The sequence below is a fragment of the Vigna umbellata genome, chromosome 3, assembly GCF_029865625.1.
Source record: "Vigna umbellata cultivar VRB3 chromosome 3, Vumbellata_1.0, whole genome shotgun sequence".
NCBI classification, from domain to species: Eukaryota; Viridiplantae; Streptophyta; class Magnoliopsida; order Fabales; family Fabaceae; genus Vigna; species Vigna umbellata.
Window position 1 is genome coordinate 529038 of NC_142167.1, and position 23764 is coordinate 552801.

The following is a 23764-nucleotide window of genomic DNA, read 5'->3' on the forward strand; positions in this document are numbered from 1 at the left end:
TCCTTAAGGTCAGCTCCCAGAGGCCCCTCACCTTCGAGGCACACGCTTCTCATCTACACCATCACATCACATATGCAAGTATTAGGTTCATAATTCACATTCCATTTCTTATTATTAAACAACCACATAACTTAAACTCACATCATTACTACATGTAGTATACAATTAAGGCAACACCCAACAATCCTATACATTAATAAGTCATATAATCTCGCAATTGTCACCCAATTTAATTTTTAGCCCAACTAAATCACTCATTATTCACTCAATTAGCTATAACCACCAATCTTCATTCAATTTACATTATTTAAAATTTAAAAGTTTATATAAATATAATCATATCCACGACAACTTTAATAAAAACCCAAATCTACATTTTATTTTTCTTTATTTTTTTTTCCAACACAATATAACCCAATAAACCCAAACGTCTAGATATCATCATAAAATATTAATCGTCAAACTAAATTTTTTTAACACAAATAAAATAATCAAAAGCCTTATTATTTATACCCAAAAATATATATTATACTATTATTTAATCCTTAAATACACATATAATAGAAAAATAAAATCGCAATTTTCAAACTTGTTAACTTTAGAATAATTCACATGTGATATATTATTGGGTTAAGTATTTTTTTAGTCCCTAATTTATGAAGCAAATTTATTTTTAGTCTCTCTTTCAAAGTAAGGTACATTTTAGTCCTCCATCTTTAGGAAACCTTAATTTTTCGTCCTCAAAACTAACAACGTTAAAAAGAAGCTGAGCTGGCTAACGGTGAAGTGTCACGTCATTTTTTTTTTCTGACACTGAGTTAATCTGTGTCCCATCGTCCGGTCACCATCATCATTCAGTCACCATCATCATTCAGTCACCATCATCATTCAGTCACCATCACCGTTCGATTACCATCACCATTCAGTCGTCATAACCGTTCGGCCATTACCAATACCGTTTACTCACCACCACCATTCAGTTATCATAATCGTTCGGCCATTAACAATACCGTTCAGTCATTACCGTATGGTGAGGGACAGATTGACTCTGTAAAAAAAATGACATGTCGCTCCACCGTTAGCTAGCTCAGCTTTTTTTTAACGTCGTTGGTTTTTTAGGACGAAAAATTATGATTTCCTGGGAGGAGGACTAAAATGTACCTTAGTTTGAAAGAGGGACTAAAAATAAATTCGCTTATGAGAGACTAAAAACATATTTAACCCTATATTATTTAACCATATAATAAGATATTTTATTCTACAATTATGTATAATCAGCTAAGTATATACATTTGTTTTCCAAATTTTATCATTCATAATTATACTTATTGTCAAGTCAGAGTCCAAATGAAAGTTGAATTCACTCTCCATGTTTCTATAATTATAAGGACACAAAATTTTAATGTAATAATAATGATAATTTAAATAAATATTACTATATATTATTTATTCGATCTCTTAAAGTTTTAAACCAATAATGATACTCTTCACTTTTAAATTTTTTATTTTAATTTTAATCCAACTATAACCTTAAATAAAAAACATTTAATAAAATTATTGATAAACAATTTATATAAAAATTAAATTTAGTCTCAATTTAAAAAGATACAAAATTATTTTATCTTTAATAAAATAAAACTAAAACAAAACCATAAAATTTAAATTAAATATAAAACATTGACTACACAATTTTACTTTAGCATGTGAACATATTTTTTTAAATTAAAAAAAATTATAAAATTTAAAAAGATTTTTAAAAATTAAAAAAGTTCACATTTAAAAAGTATTAGCAAAAAGAACCTTATTAAAAAATTAATTAAAATTGAAGATTAAATTAAAGAAATGTTAAAATTAAATTAAATAATTCAAGAACCAATATTTTTTTTGAAAAAAAAACTAAAATATTCGTTTCGTTGGATGCATAATAAAAGCCAAACCGAACCTAAGGAAGAAGAGGGACATGGAGTTGGTTCACAGAAGAACACGAGGCCAATGATGGATGACCCACCACTGAAGCAACACTTGAAGAGGTCGCAAAGGACAAAGTCATCCTCTTCTTCTTCTTCCCATATCAGCAATCTCGATGATGGATGTCTTATGCACATTTTCAGCTTCCTTCTCCCTATTCCAGGTATAACCCCTTCTTTCTCCTTTTTTCCCCTTGACCTCCTAATTCCTTTTCTCTAAAATTTCAATCTTTTTCGCCCAATTCAACAACACCCTTGTTTTTGTTTTGTTCAATTTTGCTACTTTGATGTGCCTTCGTGAGATTTATGGTACTTAACCTGCTTTTAAGCTGGCAATTAGCAACATGAACTAGGTTTTGTTTTTATATCTCACCCTCTTTGTAAATATTTTGATTAATTGGTGTTTAACATTTTTTTATTGCTTTGCTTTTGTTGTATTATGAGAATGAAAAGCTTAAAATTTGATACCTGAACCAACTTGTGTGTTGGGTATGTGGTCAAAATTTGGGGCCTTAAGATGGATAATTGTGAAATGAAAATACAACCATGCTCATGTTTAGTTTCATGTTATGCAAGTTTAGTGAAGCCTCTAAAATGAATTTAACAACTTACAATCCCCATCCTTGTTGACATGATTGTATTCTATCCATAGTTTTCCGTCATCGAGCTGTTATTTTAGCTAGTAAATTGGACCTGCATCTGTTATTTGATGCTGAATGCATTCATGTTGGAGAGTGTTTCCTTGCTGATAAATCTATTTTGGCTCAATATTGTGTTTTTATCCTCTCGCCCTCTCTGTTTGGTTTTCTTGTTCAGCCCATATTTGTTTTAAGGACATGATATTATAATTTTTGAAGAGATTGGGCAGGTGAAAGCCCTGCTACAATGTTAGCTTTTCTCTATTATTTCTGCTTGTTTGAGATGATGTTATATCCTTACTCTCTTGGTCCTTACACTTGGATATTCTCATCAATTAATTTTCCTTCTATGGAAGAAAGAAGAAATTAAGAAATTAATAACATACTGCAGATCATTCTCTATCACAACGTTGCTATTGAGTTTGCAGATCGCTTTAATACCGCCCTCGTTTGCCACAGATGGAATTATTTGGCATGTCATCCTCGCTTGTGGCTTCGGGTAGATAGATCAGTGAAAGACTCATCCGAACCTGGTGTTTTCCCCAACATTGAAACTGCCGTTACTGCTTCAAGGCATGTAAAATTAATGCCATTTGTGTATGATTTTAGATTTTTCTTCAGGGTATGGATTCTAATCGTCACTTTCTTTCATACAGACCAGGTGATACCATTTTAATAGCAGCTGGTGGAAGTCATCACGTCGCAAACATTCAAATAAGGAAACCACTTTGCTTAGTGAGTTATCCAATTTGTGTGTGTGCGTAGATTATTCTACCTTTAGTCAGATTTTTGAATCTCATCCAGTTTCCCCTAACAACCATCCTTGAGATTAGGCATTTGACTTTTAGAGTCTATCCAAAGCTAACCAAAGGTGCATTTTTTAATGGGGTTTCACTGGTTGAGATATGATAGGAACTTGGGTTTTCTGGGATGCCTAAGTCCCACATCGAGTGGTATGTGATGCTCCAAGTGTTTGGTTCTCCCTCCTTAATAGTTAGCTTTTAAGGTTGGGTTCTACAAGTGCTTGGGTACTTCTTAGCAAGATATTTGGATTGATATTGGGAAACTTTATTGTTTGTTGCATCAATTTTCACCTTTTTTGTCTTTATTGTTTGCTGTTTGGTTATTTTTCTGAGTACTGAGCAGGACTCCTATCTCTTAATTTTTTGTTTCACAAAAATAAGACATGATTGTGCATCCCTTCTGCTCTCTATAAGGTTATCCCAATTTGTTTAGGTCAACTAGTGATGTTGCAAATAAGTAGATTTCAAAAATTTCTATGTCGTGGATTGGATTTATTATTAACACTAGATCAGGAGTTGGTTTCATTGAAGTATGGGTAAGAACCGCAAGTTGGAGTGATTAGGTGACCAAATTGGCAAAAAGAACATTAAAAATGGAATCAGAATGCAGAAAAGAAGCACAGCAAGAATGTTCAGACTCCATTGCCAACAAGAAGAATTTTCTCAGATTCGGATGCGTCTACCATCACAATGGAGATTAAGAAGCACTATTTTCTTCTGCATCCAATCGCCACCCCAAAAGTGGTTGAGGTTGATGACATGTTTGGAAGTCCTCTTTTCATGATGATGCTTGTGCTTTTAATCCCAATGGACAGAAAATAGGGAGCTAAAACAAGAATTTTCATTTGTTATTGTTTTCTAAAATGATATTTCAGAACTGTATTAAAATAATATTAATAAAAGGACTAAAACAAACAGTGCTACTGGTTTCACTGCTAATTTCATGCACTCGAATTCATTACTGGTAGTTAGAGGTTGTCCTACCTTCTCGTGATTCTAATTCTCAAGGAAGCATTAATGATAGAAAATCTCCATATTTTTGGTTTTCCCAAATCAATGTTGTTTGTTCAGATTGGTGCAGGTGAACTTCCAGATGACACAACACTTGTTTGTTCTCGAGGCTCAGACAGGTTTGCTTTCCTTTCATTTAAACTTTGTATAGTGTGTTCTTGTGAGGTAGTAGCTAGGAACCACTTCTATGCTGCTGGGTTTATATGGATAAGATTCTTGGCCAAACAGAAAGGTCTATATCCTCTTTCAATGAATGTTAGTTCATAATATCTGTAGCCATCTCAACCATTATCCAGTAGCTTGGAAAGGACTCATGGAAACAAAACAAATTCTCATAGAAAGATGTCTTTTACTTTCGTCCTTGATGATGATCATTACATTTTCGACTGACATTTTACAAAATTATAAGGGATAAGTTGGTTTCAGCCAATGCCATTTTGCAAAGTTAGGGTGTATTTGAAACATTGAACTGAACAGAGGTTTTATGCTTTCCAATGCATTGAGTCAAAAGTTGTTTGTTTGGAATCCAAACATCCTTAAAGATTGAAGTGAAAATTTCACAATATCATCATGCATTATAATGTTTACAATCTTGGTCAACATTAATTTTATCCCTTGAAAAGTACCACCAGATAATACAATATTCAACAACACTTGGTATGTGTTTTTTGTTTTGTTGGAGCAGTGCACTAGAGTTCCTATCCACATGCAAATTAGCAAACTTAACTGTGAGGGCTGAGCTTGGTTGCTGCTTGCTACATAGAAAGGGAAGGTTAACTATAGATGGATGCATACTTCAATGTGAATCTAATCCTCTGGATTATCTCTCATGTCCCATTGTGAGTACAGCCAGTAGTAGCAGTGAGGTGCTTCCCTCACAAACCAAGAGTAACAGTGATGGTGTCTTTGTTTCACAGACCCGAATTGAAGGGGGTGCCAAAGCTGTTCTAACAAGTGGGGATTTGGCTTTGCAACGTGTGAGAGTGATTTATGCTCGAACTTCACTTCTTTTCTGGTTTGATGTAGAGCAGATGTGTGATCAAATTGACCATGACAAGCCTCTCTGATATCATTATTTGTTCTGGTTACCTAGACTTGTCTGTAACTTTAGTAGTGATTATGGTATTTTCATTCTTTGACTTGTGCTCTTTTGGTTCTTGTGATTTACTATTAGAATGTCTTATAAGCAACAAACATTCAGTTTACCATGGTCTTCATAATGAGTTGTCTACATTTAATGCAATAATTTATAAGGCAAGTTACTCTCACATATCATGAGATTGAATATATGATGGACGAATTGGACATTGGATGCCACGCTTATTTGTTACAGGGATTCATCACATCTTGAGAAATATAGGACATGATATGTTTAGAGGTTTAGATTCATTTGGAGTATGTATCTCTGTATATATATAACTCAATAAAATAAACGCCAGTGTAATTTTTTAAAACAGTACTAAAATTGAAAATCATTGCTTAATATGATTCAAATTAAACATATTAAATATATTAAACTCAAATGTATGTATGAACTACTAGAATTATCAGAGTATGGTTTTAAAACATTGTTATATATATATATATATATATATTGATGAGTGGAGAAAGAAACACCCAACATTATATAGTACTTTTCCGTATATGATTGAGAAGAATTTACTAAATTATATTAATCAAATTCTTTGCATTATGTTTGTTGAGTAATTTAGAGATTCATTACTTAAATTTTTTTATTAGCAATAAGTTAAATTTTGATGCTTATTCATACGGTCTTCACACCTTTCGAAGCTTCAATCAACACATAATGTATTTTTGTTTTTATTGTCAACAACCAAATTATGAATAATCTGCTATTAAATTGAAAACATCAAACTTCAATACAAAATATTTCTAACATTATAAACACTGCACACAACAAAAATCATATCCATTAACATACCATGCACGACTGAAATTTAATGAAACACTCGATCCAAATATCATGGATAGGCCAATCAAAAAAGCTTGTTCAATGTCAATTCCAATTCCCTTATAATTGATTTTATCTCTTATTTAGATTTTTTGGATTGAAAATTTGTATACCCTCATTTTCTTAATCAACACATAAAAGGCAAATACATTAGTAATACGAATAAAGAGTAGGATGCTTATGCAGATAGAAGTTTGAGGTTTTATCAACCTATTCCAAAGCTTTTTAACTCTAACTAAGTTATTTTTTCTTGCATAAAGAATTACCTTCAATTAAAGGTAGCTGTATAAAAGTACGAATATTTAGTATTGATTTCAAGCCATTTTTTTTTCAAGTAACAAGTATTTACAAAATAACATCGTATTATTTCACCAGTTTTAAGACAAAATTAGTTTAATGGATAAAATTTTATTTTAAAAATAATTTGTATCAGGCACAATATTAATTAAAAAGTTAAACAATATAAATTAAATAAATAATAATAATGATTTCTAATATAATAACAAATTCAAAATATTAATTTATTAAAAAATAAGATGTGAATCACACAAAAAGTGTCCTTACCTAAAACAGAATGTGTAAAAGTTCAAAAAATGAAGATCAAAATTTCATATGCATTTATGAAGACAATCCCTTCTACTTAGAACATGATTTTAACAGGTTAAATCTTACATTCAACCGTTTCTTGTTTTCAAGAGAAAAAGAAGGAATATGTTATATATTTAAGATAATAACTTATATTTGTAAATAAAAAACTTAAAAGAATAAGTTACCTTCTACAATATTAAAATTTTGTCAATTATATTTTGGTGACATTTTTCCTTTCCAGCTTCGTACACTCCTCTTATAAAAAAAACTTGTTTTTTGTTTCATAATAATAAAACAAATTATCTTAAAATTACTTTTTAATAATATTATCAAAACACAATTATTTATAATAATAATAAGGATTAAATATGTTTTTAGTCCCTAAACTATCAAGCGAATTTGTTTTTAGTCCCTCTTTCAAAGTAAGGTACATCTTAGTCCTCCTCCTTCAAAAAAACCTTAATTTATGGTCCTCTAGAGAGGATAAAAAATTAACGTTTTTTTTAAATAGAAGGACTAAAATGTACCTTACTTTGAAAGAGAAACTAAAAACAAATTCGCTTGATAGTTTAGGGACTAAAATCATATTTAACACTAATAATAATAATAGTAATATAATTAATTATTGTATTAGCCTAATTTTTACCTGCAAACATTCTCTCGAAAATTTCACATTTATTACATATCTAACCATTATTATTATATAAAAGTGGTTCCAAAGTTCATCTTATTAAATTGATTTTATGAAATTAAATTAAACCTAAATTTTATTTTCTTTAAGATGTTATTAGATTATATTCTAATTTACTTTAATAAACTTATCATGTCATCCACTTTCAGATTATCTAATCTCATTCTAAGATATTCCGTTCTTAACATGAAAAGGTGTTATAAATCTCATATCAACTAACTATATAACTAAATTATAATATATAAATACAAACTTCACTTTACTGAGATTGAGTTAAAGTTAAATTTTATTTTCTTAAGTCATCTTTTAGCTTTATTAAGTAAAATATTTTTTCTTGTCCAAACAAGAAGTTAGAGTCCCAACTCATCAACTTTCTCAAACAATTTGTATAAAATGTCTAAGAAGCTGTTATAATTTATTAATTAGTAAACAAATACTAGTAAGCCTAAGTGATTGCCCATGACCAGACAAAAAATTGAAATGACTATAGTAATAGTAAACAAATACCCGTTAGAATCTTCCTATATATTTTCCCCTGTTAAAATTTCTCATACAAGACTTATTTTCTTGTACATATATCACTATCCCGCCATTCTCAGAGAACATCTCAAACAACCTGAAAATTGAGCACCAAATGTCATTAAATAGACTTTCCTTTAAAACAAAATCCATTGCAGATATCAGTGCAAAATCCTTAAGATGGATGGATAACAGCAACGTTGATAATTGACTGTTACAGTGAAAAATCATCGATAATATGTTTGTAGTGAAGAATTGCATGTTGAATTTCTAATTAAAATGCTTATTCAAAATTAGCCCTCATAAAAAAGAATGAAGACTGGTGAAACAAGGAGTATACAATTATAGAAAGAAACTCAGGTCACTATTACTAGGTGCGTTGCGTGCCCTTGTTTCATAAAAACCAAGTTCTACATAAATCTTTTCTATTCCTAAATTAATACAGCTGCTTAATCAGTACTCTAAAGCAATAGACTAAAACACAAATACAAAATGCAAACATATTAAAAAATTTAATAGATTGCTTACCGTTATAGACCAAACATTGGGGTAGCTGAACTCAATTCCCTGTAGTAGGTCTCTGTTTCAACACCAAATCAGCGGCAGAGTAATAATCAGCTATTAGCCGGTACATATATGATGGGTTATGCCCTCCACTGAGAAGTTCCAAAACCAGAAAATGGAAGAAAAGGAAAAGATTAATACATGTACTTTCTCAATTCAGCAATGAAGTTGAGCTAGTTTTCTTGATTAATTCCAGTTTAACTTACGTGCCAGTAATGAAGAGACTAACAAGGTCTGGTGGCACATAATCAAATGCTGGATTAACAACATGAAGAGAACCAACAGCAGTTGCAGAATCCATCAAATCTGAGAATTCTCCAAAGTCTAGTAGCTCGGATGGGGATCTCAATTCATTCAATAGGAGATGAGGATTGTGAGGATACAGAGGGCACAACTGTCAATAAAATAAATCAATTTTCAATAAAGTCAATTAGTCGGGTGACAAGCAGCAGATCACAATTTAATTCCATATCAGGATGAGGTAACAAGGTCTACGTACTTGCAATTAAGGAAAATGCTTGAGGTAATGTGTATTAGCTAAGATGCACTGATACCATACAGCGATACACTAATTTAAGAATAGGATACGATGGTACATATTTAAAAGTGTATAAAAAGTCTTGAAACATAGCAAAAATATAATTGCAACTATGCAGATCCAAATTAAAACCACATTTCTTAGATACTGTCAAAATAAAAAAGGAATAAATCTTTATTCTCAAATATTACTTCCTATTATTTACATAAAGAAATAACACTACCAATCTCATTACTTTTTTAAAAATAATTCATAAAGAGGACATTTTCCCACTTTGATTTATGAGAGGACAGTTTCTATATTACATATATATACTTGTATGTATCTGGTAGTTTTATCAGATATACATGCTCTAAAAGTGAGGACGCTTCAGCAGCACATATCGGTGAAGTATTAAAAGTATCAAATACGTTAACAAATAAAATTATTTGTGCTTCATAGGTCTAGATACTTGATTGATATATATTGGTAAAGTAACAGAGTATCAGGATTGGATATGGATATATGATGCATATTGAAGTAGTGGTGCATCAAAGTGTATTAGTGATACCATCATGGTGAAGTATCGAAAGTATCAGTATCATATACGCACACAAGTTACAGACACAGTTGATAATTGTAGATAACCATCACAAGGAATAAGTTGACTGATAGAGACAGAGAACGAACTATGTCTACAGCGCTAATATTAGCTATACCATAACATAGATCTATTTCAAAGACTCATTTGTTTATAAATTCCAAAAGTCCATCATTTATCACCTCTCCCTCATTACCATTTTAGTGCATAATAAGTTGTCTAGATAGCCTAAACAAGGACAAAGGTTTAACAGCTATGGAACATTTTAGATTGATCATTCATTGCCAATTAAATTTTTCTATGACTATCCTCAATTTCTACATTTCTTTAAATAAAAAAATCAGGTTCAAACTTGTTCACAGTTAAGACTTCATTTTAATTCAAATCAAATTATTACGTTGCCTACAAGTTGGTTGAACTATCAATTATTGTATGGTAATTCATTTTGAAAACCCTGTATAATATCTAAAAACACTGCAGTCATTTTTTAGATTCTTATATTTCAATTTACAAATTTATGTATATTATTATTAGATCAGTAAATGCACAGCACATAACAACTATTTCTAAAATCTCGAGTTAAAAAAAAATATCAAACTCCTTGCCTCCAACAGATTTGGCAGTAACCTATCCACTCTATAACAGAATGGGAAAGAAATAATAGAGACATCAAATGTCAAAAGAATTCTTGCTTCCTATAACATGACATATGTGAGGGTGTTAGAGAGAATGTATTAAAAATTTACCTTATGACTTCCAGCAAGTACAACAAAAGGAACAGCATGCCTACGAGCTGCAAGTGCCACCATATGCAACCCAATTGGGACAATTACTCCACCATTAGACATGACGGCATGAGCACCAACTATAACCTAAATAATTATAAGCTGAAATTAATTTAAAATCTGCCAAGAGCCTTGATTCAAAAATTTACATCAGAATCACCCACCATATTCACTCTGGAAATCATAGCAAAACTTGCAGAATCAGCAATTACTGTGGTCTGTAAGCCTCTAGCAGCCAATTCTTTCGCAAGGAGATGTCCCCGATACCTGATTGCATATGCAAATAACATTCAGCTGTTTCTGGAAGAACACAGACAAATACTTTCTAATAAACCAGAATCATGCCTTGCAAATGTTAATTAGCCACAACTACAAACCTCGGGGCACCTTCAGCAACAAAAACCTTAAATGATCTCTTTTTCTCCTTTGCAGCACAAAGAAATTCGAACACTGTTTTAGAACTGCCTAGCGTCAATATTACCTCACTGAAAAGTAGCAGTGTGTAAACAAATAAGAAAGAGAATATAAGATTTTACTTTTTCTAAGAAATAAGGAAAATAAGACTATAAAATCAAGACATAATCACATCAATCAACAGAGTAATGTTTGCCTTCGTTACTTAGACAAGATGGATGTAAGAAAATAAATAGTAGAAAATAGAAGAATAAGGTATGGATTCTAGACGTTAGTCATGTAGATCAACCCTTGGCCACACGAAATAAAATAATTAAGTCATCTTTTTATTTATTCTATTACATCCAAGACCAATAATGCAGTCCCCAAGGAAAGGTAAAATAAAGCACAAACAGACTACAAGGGAAGTTTTAACTATACAGTAGCTTGACAAACTCTACCATTTAATACTTAAACACATCAATCAATAGAGTAACTTGCCTTCGTTATTAGACAAGATGGATGTAAGAAAATAAATAGTAGAAAATAGAAGAATAAGGTATGGATTCTAGACGTTAGTCATGTCGATCAACCCTTTGTTGGGAAACAGCGGTATTTGTTCCCTCCTCTGTGAACCCCAAAATGGGCACTGTGCGGAAGCGTAGAAATAGAAGTGTATGCGTAAGAAAAATAACACCGGAAATTTTAACGTGGAAAATCCTCTCGGAAAAACCACGGGACCTAGTCCAGAAAAATATCTCCACTATGAAAGTAGGATTACAGTGTTTCTCTCACTCTCTGAGGATCTCTCAATTAATCTCACCCTCTCGGATGGTATACAAAACTCTCTCTATGTCACACACTCACAAAATAGACTCTCTCTATTTTTCTCTCACACAACCGTGGCTTCACTTCTCTCTTTTCTCTGTTAGCTTCTCTCTTCATCGGTTTTGATTCTCGGTGGTTCTTCTCCTTCTCTCTACTCTTGTGTTGCTGCCTAGCTTCTCAAATTTAAGAAGTGAGAAAGCCAAAACAAACAAAATGGTTGTTGAGGTGGTGAGCTGAATTTACGGAAAAGCAAGCAAAGTGGAAGACATTTTGGTGCATTATTTTGCTGATGGGGAACAATGGCTCGTGCATTTCATAGTGGAATGGGTCCCAATTTTTGTTTTATTCCAACAAAACTCTCCCATAAAACAAAAATGGGTCTTCCATCACTTCTTGACTTAATTTGAAGGTACCAAGATACCAGCACCTTGGCAACAGTCTTCAACCTTCTTGGTTGGTATTGACTTAGTCATCATGTCAGACCAATTCAAGTCTGTATGGATTTTCTCTATCTTCAATTTCTTCTCATCCAGCGCTTCTCGTATCCAGTGATACCGCACGTCGATATGCTTCGAGCGTGAATGGAACATGGGGTTCTTGGTTAGATGGATGGTACTTTGATTATCACAGTTCACCACATAATCATCTTGATTATGTCCTAATTCACTTAGGAAATTCTTCATCCATAACATCTCTTTAGAGGCTTCAGTCACCGCAACATACTCTGCTTCAGCAGTAGACAATGTCACACATTTTTGTAGCTTTGACTGCCAAGAAACAGCTCCCCCTGCAAAAGTAATCAGATAACCTGATGTTGACTTCCTTGAATCGACATCTCCAGCCATGTCTGAGTCTGAATATCCGATTAGCTTTAGGTCTCTATTGCCAAAACACAAGCTTCTGTTGACAGATCCTCTTAGATACCTTAGTATCCACTTAATAGCTTCCCAATGCTCCTTTCCTGGATTCGACAGGTATCTGCTCACAACTCCTACAGCATAGCCAATATCTGGCCTTGTACAAACCATTGCATACATAAGGCTACCCACGGCAGAAGAGTAGGGTACCTTGTTCATTTCTTCCTTTTCTTCTTCATTCTTTGGACATTGAGACTTGCTGAGTTTGAAATGTCCAGCAATTGGAACACGAGCAGATTTGGCATTGTGCATGTTGAACCTTTTGAGAATCTTCTCAATATAATCTTCTTGAGATACCCATAGCATTCTTCTAGAACGATCTCTGGAGATTTTCATTCCAAGTATCTTCTTTACTACACCCAGGTCTTTCATGGCAAAAGACTTGCTCAATGCCTTCTTGAGAGCAGTTATTTTAATTTTGTCCTTCCCTACAATCAACATATCATCAACATACAAGAGAAGTATGATGGACTCACCATTTTCATAATTCTTCACAAACACGCAATGGTCTGCGGAGGTCTTCTTGAAATTATGTTGGATCATGAAGGAATCGAATTTCTTGTACCATTGTCTTGGAGCTTGCTTCAGACCATAGAGGCTTTTCTTAAGACGACACACCAAGTGTTCTTTTCCCGGTTCCTCAAAACCCTCTGGTTGCTTCATGTAAATTTCTTCTTCTAGGTCTCCATGTAAGAATGCTGTCTTGACGTCCAGTTGTTCAATCTCCAGGTCTAGTGTTGCTGCCAGACCGAGAATCGCTCTAATGGATGTCATCTTCACTACTGGTGAGAATATTTCATCAAAGTCTATTCCTTTCTTCTGGTTGCACCCTTTCACGACAATTCGTGCTTTGTACCTTGGGCTTGGGTTGTTCTCTTCATTCTTGAGCTTGAACACCCATTTGTTCTACAATGCTCTTCTTTCTTTTGGTAATTCTACCAAATCATAAGTCTGATTTTCCTTTAAGGATTGCATCTCCTCTTCCATGGCTTGCAACCATTTGTCTTTGTCTTTCATCTCCATTGCTTCTACAAAGCTTTGAGGTTCGCCTTCATCAGTAAAATTAACATATTCATCTGAAAAATACCTTCTTGACGGTTGCTTCTGCCTTGTTGATCGTCTCAATTGGGGTTCTTGCGGAGCATCCTCAATTGGTTGATCTTCTTCCGTCATATTAGGTTGATCTGCTTCTTCAGCCGTTTCATCAAGTTGTAACTCTGGTTCGGCTTGATGAGTCTCTCCCCCTGAGTTGTTTATCACAATAGGGCTTTGATCTCTTATCACCTTAAATGTTGGTTTCTCCACTTTCTTGATGTCTTGGATTGTCTGATCTTCAAAAAACACCACATCTCTGCTTCGAACAATCTTTCTGTTTGCAGATCCCATAATCTGAAACCAAGGTATACACATTCTTTCGCCTTAGCATCAAGCTTTGCTCTTTCATCTTTCGGAATGTGAACTGATGCCATACATCCGAAGACTCTCAAGTTGCGATATGAGGCCTTTTTACCGGACCATATTTCTTCTGGAATCTTTCCATTTAATGGTCTTGAAGGTGATAAGTTGATTAAATCAGCTGCTGTCACCACTGCCTCCCCCTAGAATGACTTGGGAAGTTTTGCGTGAGACAACATGCTCCTGACCTTCTCGGCAATCGTTTTGTTGAATCTTTCAGCTACACCATTCATCTGAGGTGTCTTGGGAGGTACTTTCTCATGTTTGATCCCATGAGTCTTGCAATAGTGCTCGAACGGACCTCTGTACTCTCCACCATTATCACTTCTCAAGCATTTCAACTTTCTACCAGTTTCACGTTCAACTGAGGCATGAAACTCCTTGAAGATTCGTAGAACTTCATCTTTTCTCTTCAATGGATAGACCCACAACTTTCTGGAGTGGTCATCAACGAAGGTAACAAAATATTGAGCACCACCAAGGGACTTTTCAGATGTTGAACAAACATCTGAGTGTACAAGATCCAAAATATGCTCTTTTCTTCCTCCATTTTCAGATCTACGGAAGGACACTCTACGCTGCTTACCTGCTAGGCAGTCTTCACATAATTCAAGTGGTTGTCCTTTTATACTCTGGAGATGATCTTTCGCAAGGATCTCTAATCCTTTCTCGCTCATGTGGCCTAGTCTTTTGTGCCACAACTCCTTACTTTCTTCTTGAGCAACATTTGTCTCTCCTTTGCATATCTTTCCTTGCATGACATACAAAGAGCCTTCCTTTTTGCCACGAGCAACAATCATGCTTCCTCGGCTAAGTTTCCATTTTTCATCTCCAAACTGGTTGTTCATTCCAGCATCATCTAATTTGCCAACTGAGATAAGGTTTAGACACATCTCTGGTACATGTCTTACCTCCTTCAGCACAAGTTTGTTTCCATTTTCTGTCGTCAAAGTCACTTCTCCTATGCCCACAATTTTGCTTATGACATGATTTCCCATCTTTATTGTTCCAAAGTCTCCTTTTTTGATAGGATGAGAAGAATCCCTCATGAGGAGTAACATGGAAAGATGCTCCGGTATCTACTATCCAAGTGCAGTCATCAAAAGCAATATTTAGGTAGTTTACCTCAGTGATAAGGAACACATTCTCATCATTTGATACCACCGCTGTTGTGGTCTTTTCTTCCAGCTTCTTTTTGGGATCTACCACATCAGGGTGTACAGTTCCATTCTTCTGATCTCTCTTCAGGAATCTACATTCTGGCTTCTTGTGACCATCTTTTCCACAATAAAAGCATGTCAAACCTTTGGAACGAGACTTGAATCTTCCTCGTGACTTTTCACGTTTTCCTTTGCTTTTTTGTTCACTCCTTCCTCTATTCTCAACAACATTGGCTTCTGAGTAACTACTCGATCCCCTTTCTTTCCTTCTGGATTCTTCATTCAGTAAACTGTCGGTGATGTTATCCAGACTGAGCTTTCCATCTGGTGCTGAGTTACTGAGAGTGACCACCAATGTGTCCCAACTCTCCGGTAGAGAACTAAGGAGTAAAAGAGCTTGTAACTCGTCATCAATCTTCATATCCTCCTTCATTAGTTGGTTCACAATACCTTTGAAGGTGTTGAGGTGCTCGATCACATTCTGGTCGTCAGTGTACTCCAACTTTACGAGTCGTCTGACAAGGTGAGCTTTATTTCTGGGAGTCTTCTTTTGAATCATAGATTCAAGCTTTGTCCATAACTCATACGCATTGGTATAAGTCGATACATGCTCAAACAAGCTTTTGTCGATGTATTTCCGAATCATAGCCACTATTTTACGATTCAGAATCTCCCAGTCTTTTTCGGTCTTTCCTTCCGGAATTTCCGGATTTGTGATCGGCTCATACAAATCCTTGCAGTATAGATGATCTTCCATCATCGGCTTCCCGTAGGAATAATTATCCGCAGTTAGCTTGAACATGTCTCCTTCCATCTTGAGTTTCACAGGATTCTGACTTTTTCGAACCGGTAGCTCTGATACCACTGTTGGGAAACAGCGGTATTTGTTCCCTCCTCTGTGAACCCCAAAATGGGCACTGTGCGGAAGCGTAGAAATAGAAGTGTATGCGTAAGAAAAATAACATCGGGAATTTTAACGTGGAAAATCCTCTCGGAAAAACCACGGGACCTAGTCCAGAAAAATATCTCCACTATGAAAGTAGGATTACAGTGTTTCTCTCACTCTCTGAGGATCTCTCAATTAATCTCACTCTCTCGGATGGTATACAAAACTCTCTCTATGTCACACACTCACAAAATAGACTCTTTATTTTTCTCTCACACAACCGTGGCTTCACTTCTCTCTTTTCTCTATTAGCTTCTCTCTTCACCGGTTTTGATTATCGGTGGTTCTTCTCCTTCTCTCTATTCTTGTGTTGCTGCCTAGCTTCTCAAATTTAAGAAGTGAGAAAGCCAAAACAAACAAAATGGTTGTTGAGGTGGTGAGCTGAATTTACGGAAAAGCAAGCAAAGTGGAAGACATTTTGGTGCATTATTTTGTTGATGGGGGAACAATGGCTCCTGCATTTCATAGTGGAATGGGTCCCAATATTTGTTTTATTCCAACACCCTTGGCCACACAAAATAAAATAATTAAATCATCATTTTATTTATTCTATTACATCCAAGACCAATAATGCAGTCCCCAAGGAAAGGTAAAATAAAGTACAAACAGACTACAAGGGAAGTTTTAACTATACAGTAGCTTGCCAAACTCTACCATTTAATACTTTAATTAAACCAAAAATAATTGGAAACTTCCATTGTGTCAGTCCTTGCCATTGTCAATCCAATAACAATCAACGTAAAAAGAACTCAAAAACAAAGTGTTAGGAACCAAGAATTGAAAAGAGAACAAAAAGAAAGGTTTTTTATTGATTAGACTGAAAATAACAAAAATAGGAGAGCATTCTCTCCTTCAAGAGTTTCCCTTTCACAAAGAGCTAAAGCTCAATCTACAAAATTCACCTCCTTCTCCTCTTCTCTCCTTCTTTCATATTTATATCTAACTAACACTTCAAGTAACTGACTCTAACTATCTTAACTAATTTCTCTTCTCCATGTGTCCTAACCGTACACTCTTCCAAAAATCAACCTTGTCCTCAAGGTTGGAACTTGGAAGCTTGATACAATGGCTCATCTTCATCAACATGTTATCTACCCTCCTGATAGCATTGTAATATTTTCATATCATAGGAAGGGAACACACTGGCTACTGCCTGCAAATTTAGTCTGAAGGCTTGGGTGGTGTCGGAGATGAGAGTGATTTTTGTATAACATACTTTGAACCCACCAAGTTGGAATTCCAAAATTCCAATGTTATTGATGTTCCAATCATTATCAAATTTAAGTTCAACAATGAATTCTTATTCGTATTAAGTAAATCTGATTTTGGGAGAAAATGTTGCTTGGCTGCATCTCCACCTTCAACTCTCTTATTGGTTAACTATGTAACTGGGTTATCAAGAAAATGACCTTCACAGCACATAATCTTCACTCTCTTTATTGGTGCATCCCCTTCTTCCTCCATCATAATCTTTAGTCTAGTACAAATCTCACTTCTCTTTTGGTTTTTTCTTCACTACAAAAGGGTGTGATTCTTCATTGCTAACCGTTCTCCCACATCTAGAGCAATTTCCATAACTCTAATCAAGTCCTTTGGATCTTGTTGTGGAATCTGATTTTGAATGTTAGATTGCAGCCCTGCAATTGATATTATGGTGTTTGATTTGCTTGTGACACCAACCTTGAGGAGTCATTCCCTTCAAATATGACCAACGCCACTCTTTTAATGTAGATATCTTTCTTCCTTCTTCTCTTCATCATTAACCAAGTACTCTCCTCCTTCAAAGAGTTTCTTGATTTCTTGTAACCGTTCTTTGATCTCTTTCTTTCCTTTTTTGATATCTTGAAGAAGTTCCTCAATCTCCCTCATGTTCCTATAGGGTATCTTTAATACTAGACAAATCTGTGTTCATCTCCACAATCACTCTTCCTTGCTTGCTGGCCTATCTTTCCAAAGAACACACTTTACTTTCCATAATTCCCCCTTCTTCATATACAACAAGTTGGACCAATTTGTTAGGAACCAAGAATTGAAAAGAGAAAGAAAAGAAAGGTTTTTTATTGAATAACTGAAAAGAACAAAAATAAGAGAGCACTTTGTCCTTCAAGGGTTTCCCCTTCACAAAGAGCTAAAACTCAATCTACAAAAATTCACCTCCTTCTCCTCTCCTTCTTTCCTAGTTATATCTAACTAACACCTCAAGTAACTCATTCTAACTATCTTAACTAATTTCTATTCTCCATGTGTCCTAATAGAAAAGCATCAAGCATTGAATATATGCATTGGCTTCTTACATCACCACAACAGTTAGTTTGCGATTTAAGAATTTAACCCATCTTGAAATAGTTGTAATGTTATTAATCACTATATGACATGGTAACAATTCTCAGCTCACAAGACAAGCTTTCAATTAACCAAAGAGAATTCTTGGGTGCTGGAACCCTTTACCAATGCGTATTTATGACCAGTGATAAGAAGACCAACTGTCTTATCATTGATGATAAAAGAAAAGATTACGTCTTGGAAAAATAGATTGACATGTAAATATGTTTTTCCTCTTAAGTTTTGAATCTCAGATCAATCTGCTTTTTGGGATCTTATAATGGCATGTTCTGAAACAAGCATTTTAAAGTAGCAAGAGATAAACATGTCTGTGAGTAGTTTCGGATGAAACGAACTTTTGATGAATATGCTCTACTGCTTGTTCTGCTATTTGTTCATGGCAAGAGGTTATGTCTTGAATAAGTTCATTGACTGCTTCAATGACATCATGCTTCAACTTCCGACCTCTTGTACCCTTTTCAACAGCTGTAATAACAGAAAACCAAAAGATAAACGTAGTTGAATACCAAAACAACAATTTCTTCATGAAATGCCACACAGCAACTAGGACCCAATATTTTACAATAATCAATGGGATCAATCAACCAAAAACTTATCAAGTAATATCAATGAAGTGTTCAAATATTTTTATAAAAATAAGAAAAACAATTACATATTGCATTTTAGCATTAACTTTATCGGTGATAATTATCTAAAAGAATACCTCTTTTGTGTATTAGCATAATATTTTTGCATGAGAAAAGTTGAAATGAAAAAGTAACTTTTCTATTGCATTTAAGCTTGAATTTCTGCATTTGAAATATCAACATTTTTCATCAAAAGGCAGAAAGAATACATCACGAACAAGATCGAAAAGTTATAACAAAACTCAAGTTTCACGTCATCCTCACATCTACTTTTCCCATCAGAGTCACCCGTCGAGGAAGGAGTTGGTGGAACGGCAGCTGAATCGGTCACATCCTCTAGAAGAGTTTGTAATGAGGGTGGACGCAAGGTGCTTCTTGCAGCAGCTGCAACAGCAGCAGCAGATAACGCAGGATAATCATCGCGCTCGACATCATCTTCATCATCACTTCCAGAACCAGCCAAAGCATCTGTAACAAGGGAAAGATCCTCCTCCCTTATAATGTGAAGAACCCGCCTCACGATATTTCCCACAGATAACTCTGCAATCCCATATATAACATGTTACAATATGCAAACAATTAATGTTTCCCAATTCCAAATGACTGAAGGATCCTTTAACCAGAACTGCTTAACCAGGAAATCAGGAAGCACAAAAATCAGAATACACATTCTTTGACTGTCATAAAAACATTAAACGCAGCACACACAAAATGTGTTTGGGGTACCCAGGGTACCAGCCAAGAACCAGAGACTAGTCCCCCTAATGGTACATATCCGTTTAAGGTGTTTATCTCTCTCAATAAATGTTTTTCCGTATACATGAACTTCAAGACCAAACCCTTACCCACATGCTAAAAAAATACCAATTCAAACTACCAGATACCATAAAAAGTATATCTCTGTCATAAAATAAAAAAAGTATGAAAACTTGATATATATACCAATAGGATTAGCATCAATAATCTTCTCCCCCACAGCCCTTACTGCATTAATCAGAGATGTGGCCTGGTTTGTGTGTGGCACCCGCTGATGCGAAATCACTGACCGGAGCAACTCTGCTGTCTGCTTCGCTGTGGCCTGAGACCCTTCAATTTTACTGCCATCACAACAACAAAATCAATAACTAGAAATTACAAAAACAACAATTTAACACCGAATCAAACACACATACAGAGAAAGAAAAAACAAAATCAAATCCTAAACCTCAAAAGTAACACCCTCATCCCAATTACACCATTCATCGAACTCAAACATCACCAGAGAAGAAAAACTCACCGCTTCTTGAGCAGATTCACAAATCCATTAACAAGGGCTTGAACGTCTGGCATTTTCCTGAAAAAAAAAACACAATAAAAAGTATAGTATATATTATAATAACAATAAAGAGAAACGGAAAATTGAAAATATAGTAAAATGGTGACCTAATTAAAGAAGAGTTAGAGTACCAAAATATGAAGTTAGTAATAGGGAGTTCAAAATTGGAGATGCAATTGGAGAGTGTTAGTATTTGGGTTTGAGTTTTATTCCCAGTTCCGTGTGCTTTATATAGTTGGGTTTGTGGAATCCGATAATCCAGTTTTGAATCCGAGATACCCGCCACCGTTGTTACTGTAAAATGCTTAGAAATTGTATCTGTTGCTTGTAATATTAAGGTTTCATGTTCTGCTTTTGAATATGCAAAAGAAAATTGTCTTGGAATATAATACATTATAATAACATGTGGGATACTTTATAATATTTACTACTCATAAACTATAATAGTTAAGAATGTTTGGATCAAAGTATAGTTACTGAAAAAGAACAAAAAAAAAGTATATGAAATGATGCAGAGAAAATTCAAAACATTGTGAAGAAATAATTTAATAATGATTATAAATTAGCCCTGGTTAGGCAGGATATATTTGTTTTAAGTAATTATTTCGATTTTATGTAACTTCTTCCATCAATATAATGTAATGTTAGTATTTAAAGGTTAGCAAAAACAAATGGGAGAAAAAGAGTTTTAACATGCATGGTGAGATAATTGTGGAACATTGTAAGAGAGAAATAATAGTTATAATTATAGAACTAAAACATAATATATAAAATATATATTTTATTTGTATTTTTTTTATATAACTAATGAAAACACATAGTATATTCACCTTTAATAATATAAAATTATTATTATAAAAATTATTATTAAATTATAAATTTATTTTTACAAAAAGATAATAAATAATTTTGATAATTTTATTATAAATAATTCTTTTATTGTTGGTATGTAAAACCTTATAAAATGGTATTTTAAAAGTGGTCGTGGTTTAAAAATAGTAAAACTTGACTATTTTAAAATTAAAAAGTTTTAATATAAATAAGTTTTGTTATGAAGGAATTTCATTATTTTAAAACATATTATCTCTATAAACTACTTTTCTAGATTTATTTGACTTCTTTCTAAGAGATTTCATCATTGTTATCAGAGACCACCTAAGTCATCATTGAGACGAGATCTTCAAGTTTATCCGATTAGTTTATGCAAAATAGTAAGTTAGTTTCTATTTTTTTCTTTGGTCTGATTCATTTCCCTTACATGCAAGCCAACTATATTTTTCATGTGTTGTCCAAGTCTTCTATAAGACTCTTTGCTAATCAGTGGTCCTAACCGCATACTCTGATCATCATTTTGTGATTTGTAAGTGTAGATAGTTTTGTGATCGATGAGGTCAATTTAAGTTCTATAAAGTTTTTTGAGCTTTCAAAAAGGTAAGAGAAACTAATTACCTTAATTTTAACTAATAGACAACTTTTAATTATTAATTGTATTTTTGTATGATAGTTGATTTGTGTAATTGAGATGATTGATGAAATATGACCTGTTGAGTTAGGTTAGGCGGGTTGAATTGTCTTTAGTGATTATATACTGAATAGGAGATATGTTGTATATTTGAGATGTCATTTAAGGTGATTTAAGTAATTGAATTATATATAATATGATGTTTGGTTGTTTTAAGCATCTGTAGTTAGTGTTAAACTGGTTTTGCAAGACTAGAATCTACAGAACTTTGTTTTGCAGAATTATGCAAACTTGTTTGATTGAAGTCAAAGTCTAAGAGTTCACTGACTTGATAGTCGTTGGGTGAGAATATACTCATTGTGCGACTTTTGAAAGGATTTAAATTAGTTAGTTCTAGTGATATTCTCGCTAAGCAAGCAATGTAGTCGTTAAGTGAGAGTGTTGTCAGGTACTACTCGCTAAGTGAACATTTTTGGTGATTAAGTGAGTGTGGTATCAGGCATTATTCACTGAGCAAGCATATCTGGTAGTTGAGGGAGTGTATTGTCAAGTACTAATAGTTTTGCTATCATATCTGATGACTGAGTGAAAATATAAAATTTTTAACTAAGCTTACCTACACCTCTTATGATGTGCTTAATGTATGTAATTATGTGAACGATGAAACCATGGTTGGTTAATAACATGATTGTGAACATGTATAGTGTTTACTCAAGTATCAAATTGTGATGATGATGAGTTTGTTATTAGTTGTGAGTATAATATATGTGTTTGACGTAATTCCATGAATCTCTTGGAGAGATTTTATGGTGGCATTTCAATAATGTATGTATTGATGAGACTTTGTATGGGGAGTTATCCTGACACTCTTAATAACCATCCAGTCTAAAGTAAAAAAGGGTTGGGTGTGTCGTAAAGTGTAGCAGGAGGTCCTTAGTCTAGTGGTTGTTGTTTGGTCATAGATGTTTGACGCATTAACTTTGATGTGTGGTAGCTTGAGTGGGTGAGTTGTTCCACCACACACAGGTGATGAAACCATAGAATCTAGTATCAATACATGTATCCAAATGGTCAAGTCTAGAATGAATGATCGTATGTCTTAGGATTGACTGATTTATATGTATTATATGCTTACTTATATAAAAATGATATATGATTGTTTTTTGTATATATTAGCTTACCCCTTCCTTTTTGTTGTTCTCTCTGTGTTCCTTTTTATTTGTAATTATCACTTTAATGCAGTTGAAGTTACTCCAATTGATACAAAGCATGATGGGAGCAGCGTTGAAGTTTAGAGTTAGACTGTTAGATTTTTTTTGTCTTATTCAGTTTTATAAAACAATATTATAATTTTTACTTAGTATACAAATACTCTAAGTATTATAAAATCATTGTATATGTGTATAAGATGTTATAATTACTTTATGAAATGAGTGTAATAGTCTTATGTACATATTTTTTTTGAGTAATTTGTTCTTTTAATTGTTGATGTGTGAAGTCTCTTTTAATAGTTGTATACTATTAAAATAAAATATTTCAATGGAGTGGTTTTTTCATAACGAGTAATTGTTTTAATTTTAAAATAGTAGTTATTTAAAGTGCAAAATCATAATAAAATTTTCTTTATTAGTGTTATTGGTAATAATTGTTGAAATAAAATATT

At 33.7% G+C, this 23764-nt stretch overlaps 2 protein-coding genes across 6 annotated transcripts; one reads left to right on the top strand and one right to left on the bottom strand.

The window, feature by feature from the left end:
- Positions 1-1938: 1938 nt before the first annotated feature.
- Positions 1939-5624, top strand: LOC148201333 (F-box protein SKIP5-like). 4 transcript variants are annotated; one of them, XM_088108944.1, is made up of 6 exons: positions 1939-2131; positions 3034-3178; positions 3262-3340; positions 4480-4538; positions 5105-5258; positions 5337-5624. In XM_088108944.1, the coding sequence occupies exons 1-6, from the start codon at positions 1993-1995 to the stop codon at positions 5484-5486; spliced, it is 726 nt and encodes a 241-aa protein (XP_087965070.1). In that variant the 5' UTR covers positions 1939-1992; the 3' UTR covers positions 5487-5624. The 4 variants fall into 4 exon arrangements, with proteins under 4 accessions (XP_087965070.1, XP_087965068.1, XP_087965069.1 ...); XM_088108942.1 differs by having other exon boundaries at positions 1942-2131; positions 5105-5624; XM_088108943.1 differs by having other exon boundaries at positions 1991-2131; positions 2997-3178; positions 5105-5624.
- Positions 5625-8033: 2409 nt separating this feature from the next.
- Positions 8034-20973, bottom strand: LOC148201334 (uncharacterized). 2 transcript variants are annotated; one of them, XM_088108940.1, is made up of 11 exons: positions 20771-20973; positions 20601-20657; positions 20267-20421; positions 19589-19864; positions 19034-19163; positions 11034-11141; positions 10821-10923; positions 10618-10743; positions 8960-9147; positions 8718-8845; positions 8034-8286 (listed from the first exon to the last, which is right to left on the bottom strand). In XM_088108940.1, the coding sequence occupies exons 2-10, from the start codon at positions 20651-20653 to the stop codon at positions 8749-8751; spliced, it is 1236 nt and encodes a 411-aa protein (XP_087965066.1). In that variant the 5' UTR covers positions 20654-20657; positions 20771-20973; the 3' UTR covers positions 8034-8286; positions 8718-8748. The 2 variants fall into 2 exon arrangements, with proteins under 2 accessions (XP_087965066.1, XP_087965067.1); XM_088108941.1 differs by having other exon boundaries at positions 20747-20973.
- Positions 20974-23764: the final 2791 nt, after the last annotated feature.

Bases quoted from the DNA above. Each gene is read 5' to 3' on its own strand.
- LOC148201333 (XM_088108942.1), top strand. From the start codon at position 1,993: ATGATGGATGACCCACCACTGAAGCAACACTTGAAGAGGTCGCAAAGG. The intron at 2,132-3,033 runs GTATAACCCCTT...TTGAGTTTGCAG, and splicing joins CTTCCTTCTCCCTATTCCAG to ATCGCTTTAATACCGCCCTC. The intron at 3,179-3,261 runs GCATGTAAAATT...TCTTTCATACAG, and splicing joins ACTGCCGTTACTGCTTCAAG to ACCAGGTGATACCATTTTAA.
- LOC148201334 (XM_088108940.1), bottom strand. From the start codon at position 20,653: ATGCCAGACGTTCAAGCCCTTGTTAATGGATTTGTGAATCTGCTCAAG. The intron at 20,422-20,600 runs GTGAGTTTTTCT...TTGTGATGGCAG, and splicing joins GTGAATCTGCTCAAGAAGCG to TAAAATTGAAGGGTCTCAGG. The intron at 19,164-19,588 runs GTGAGGATGACG...CTGTTATTACAG, and splicing joins CTCTGATGGGAAAAGTAGAT to CTGTTGAAAAGGGTACAAGA.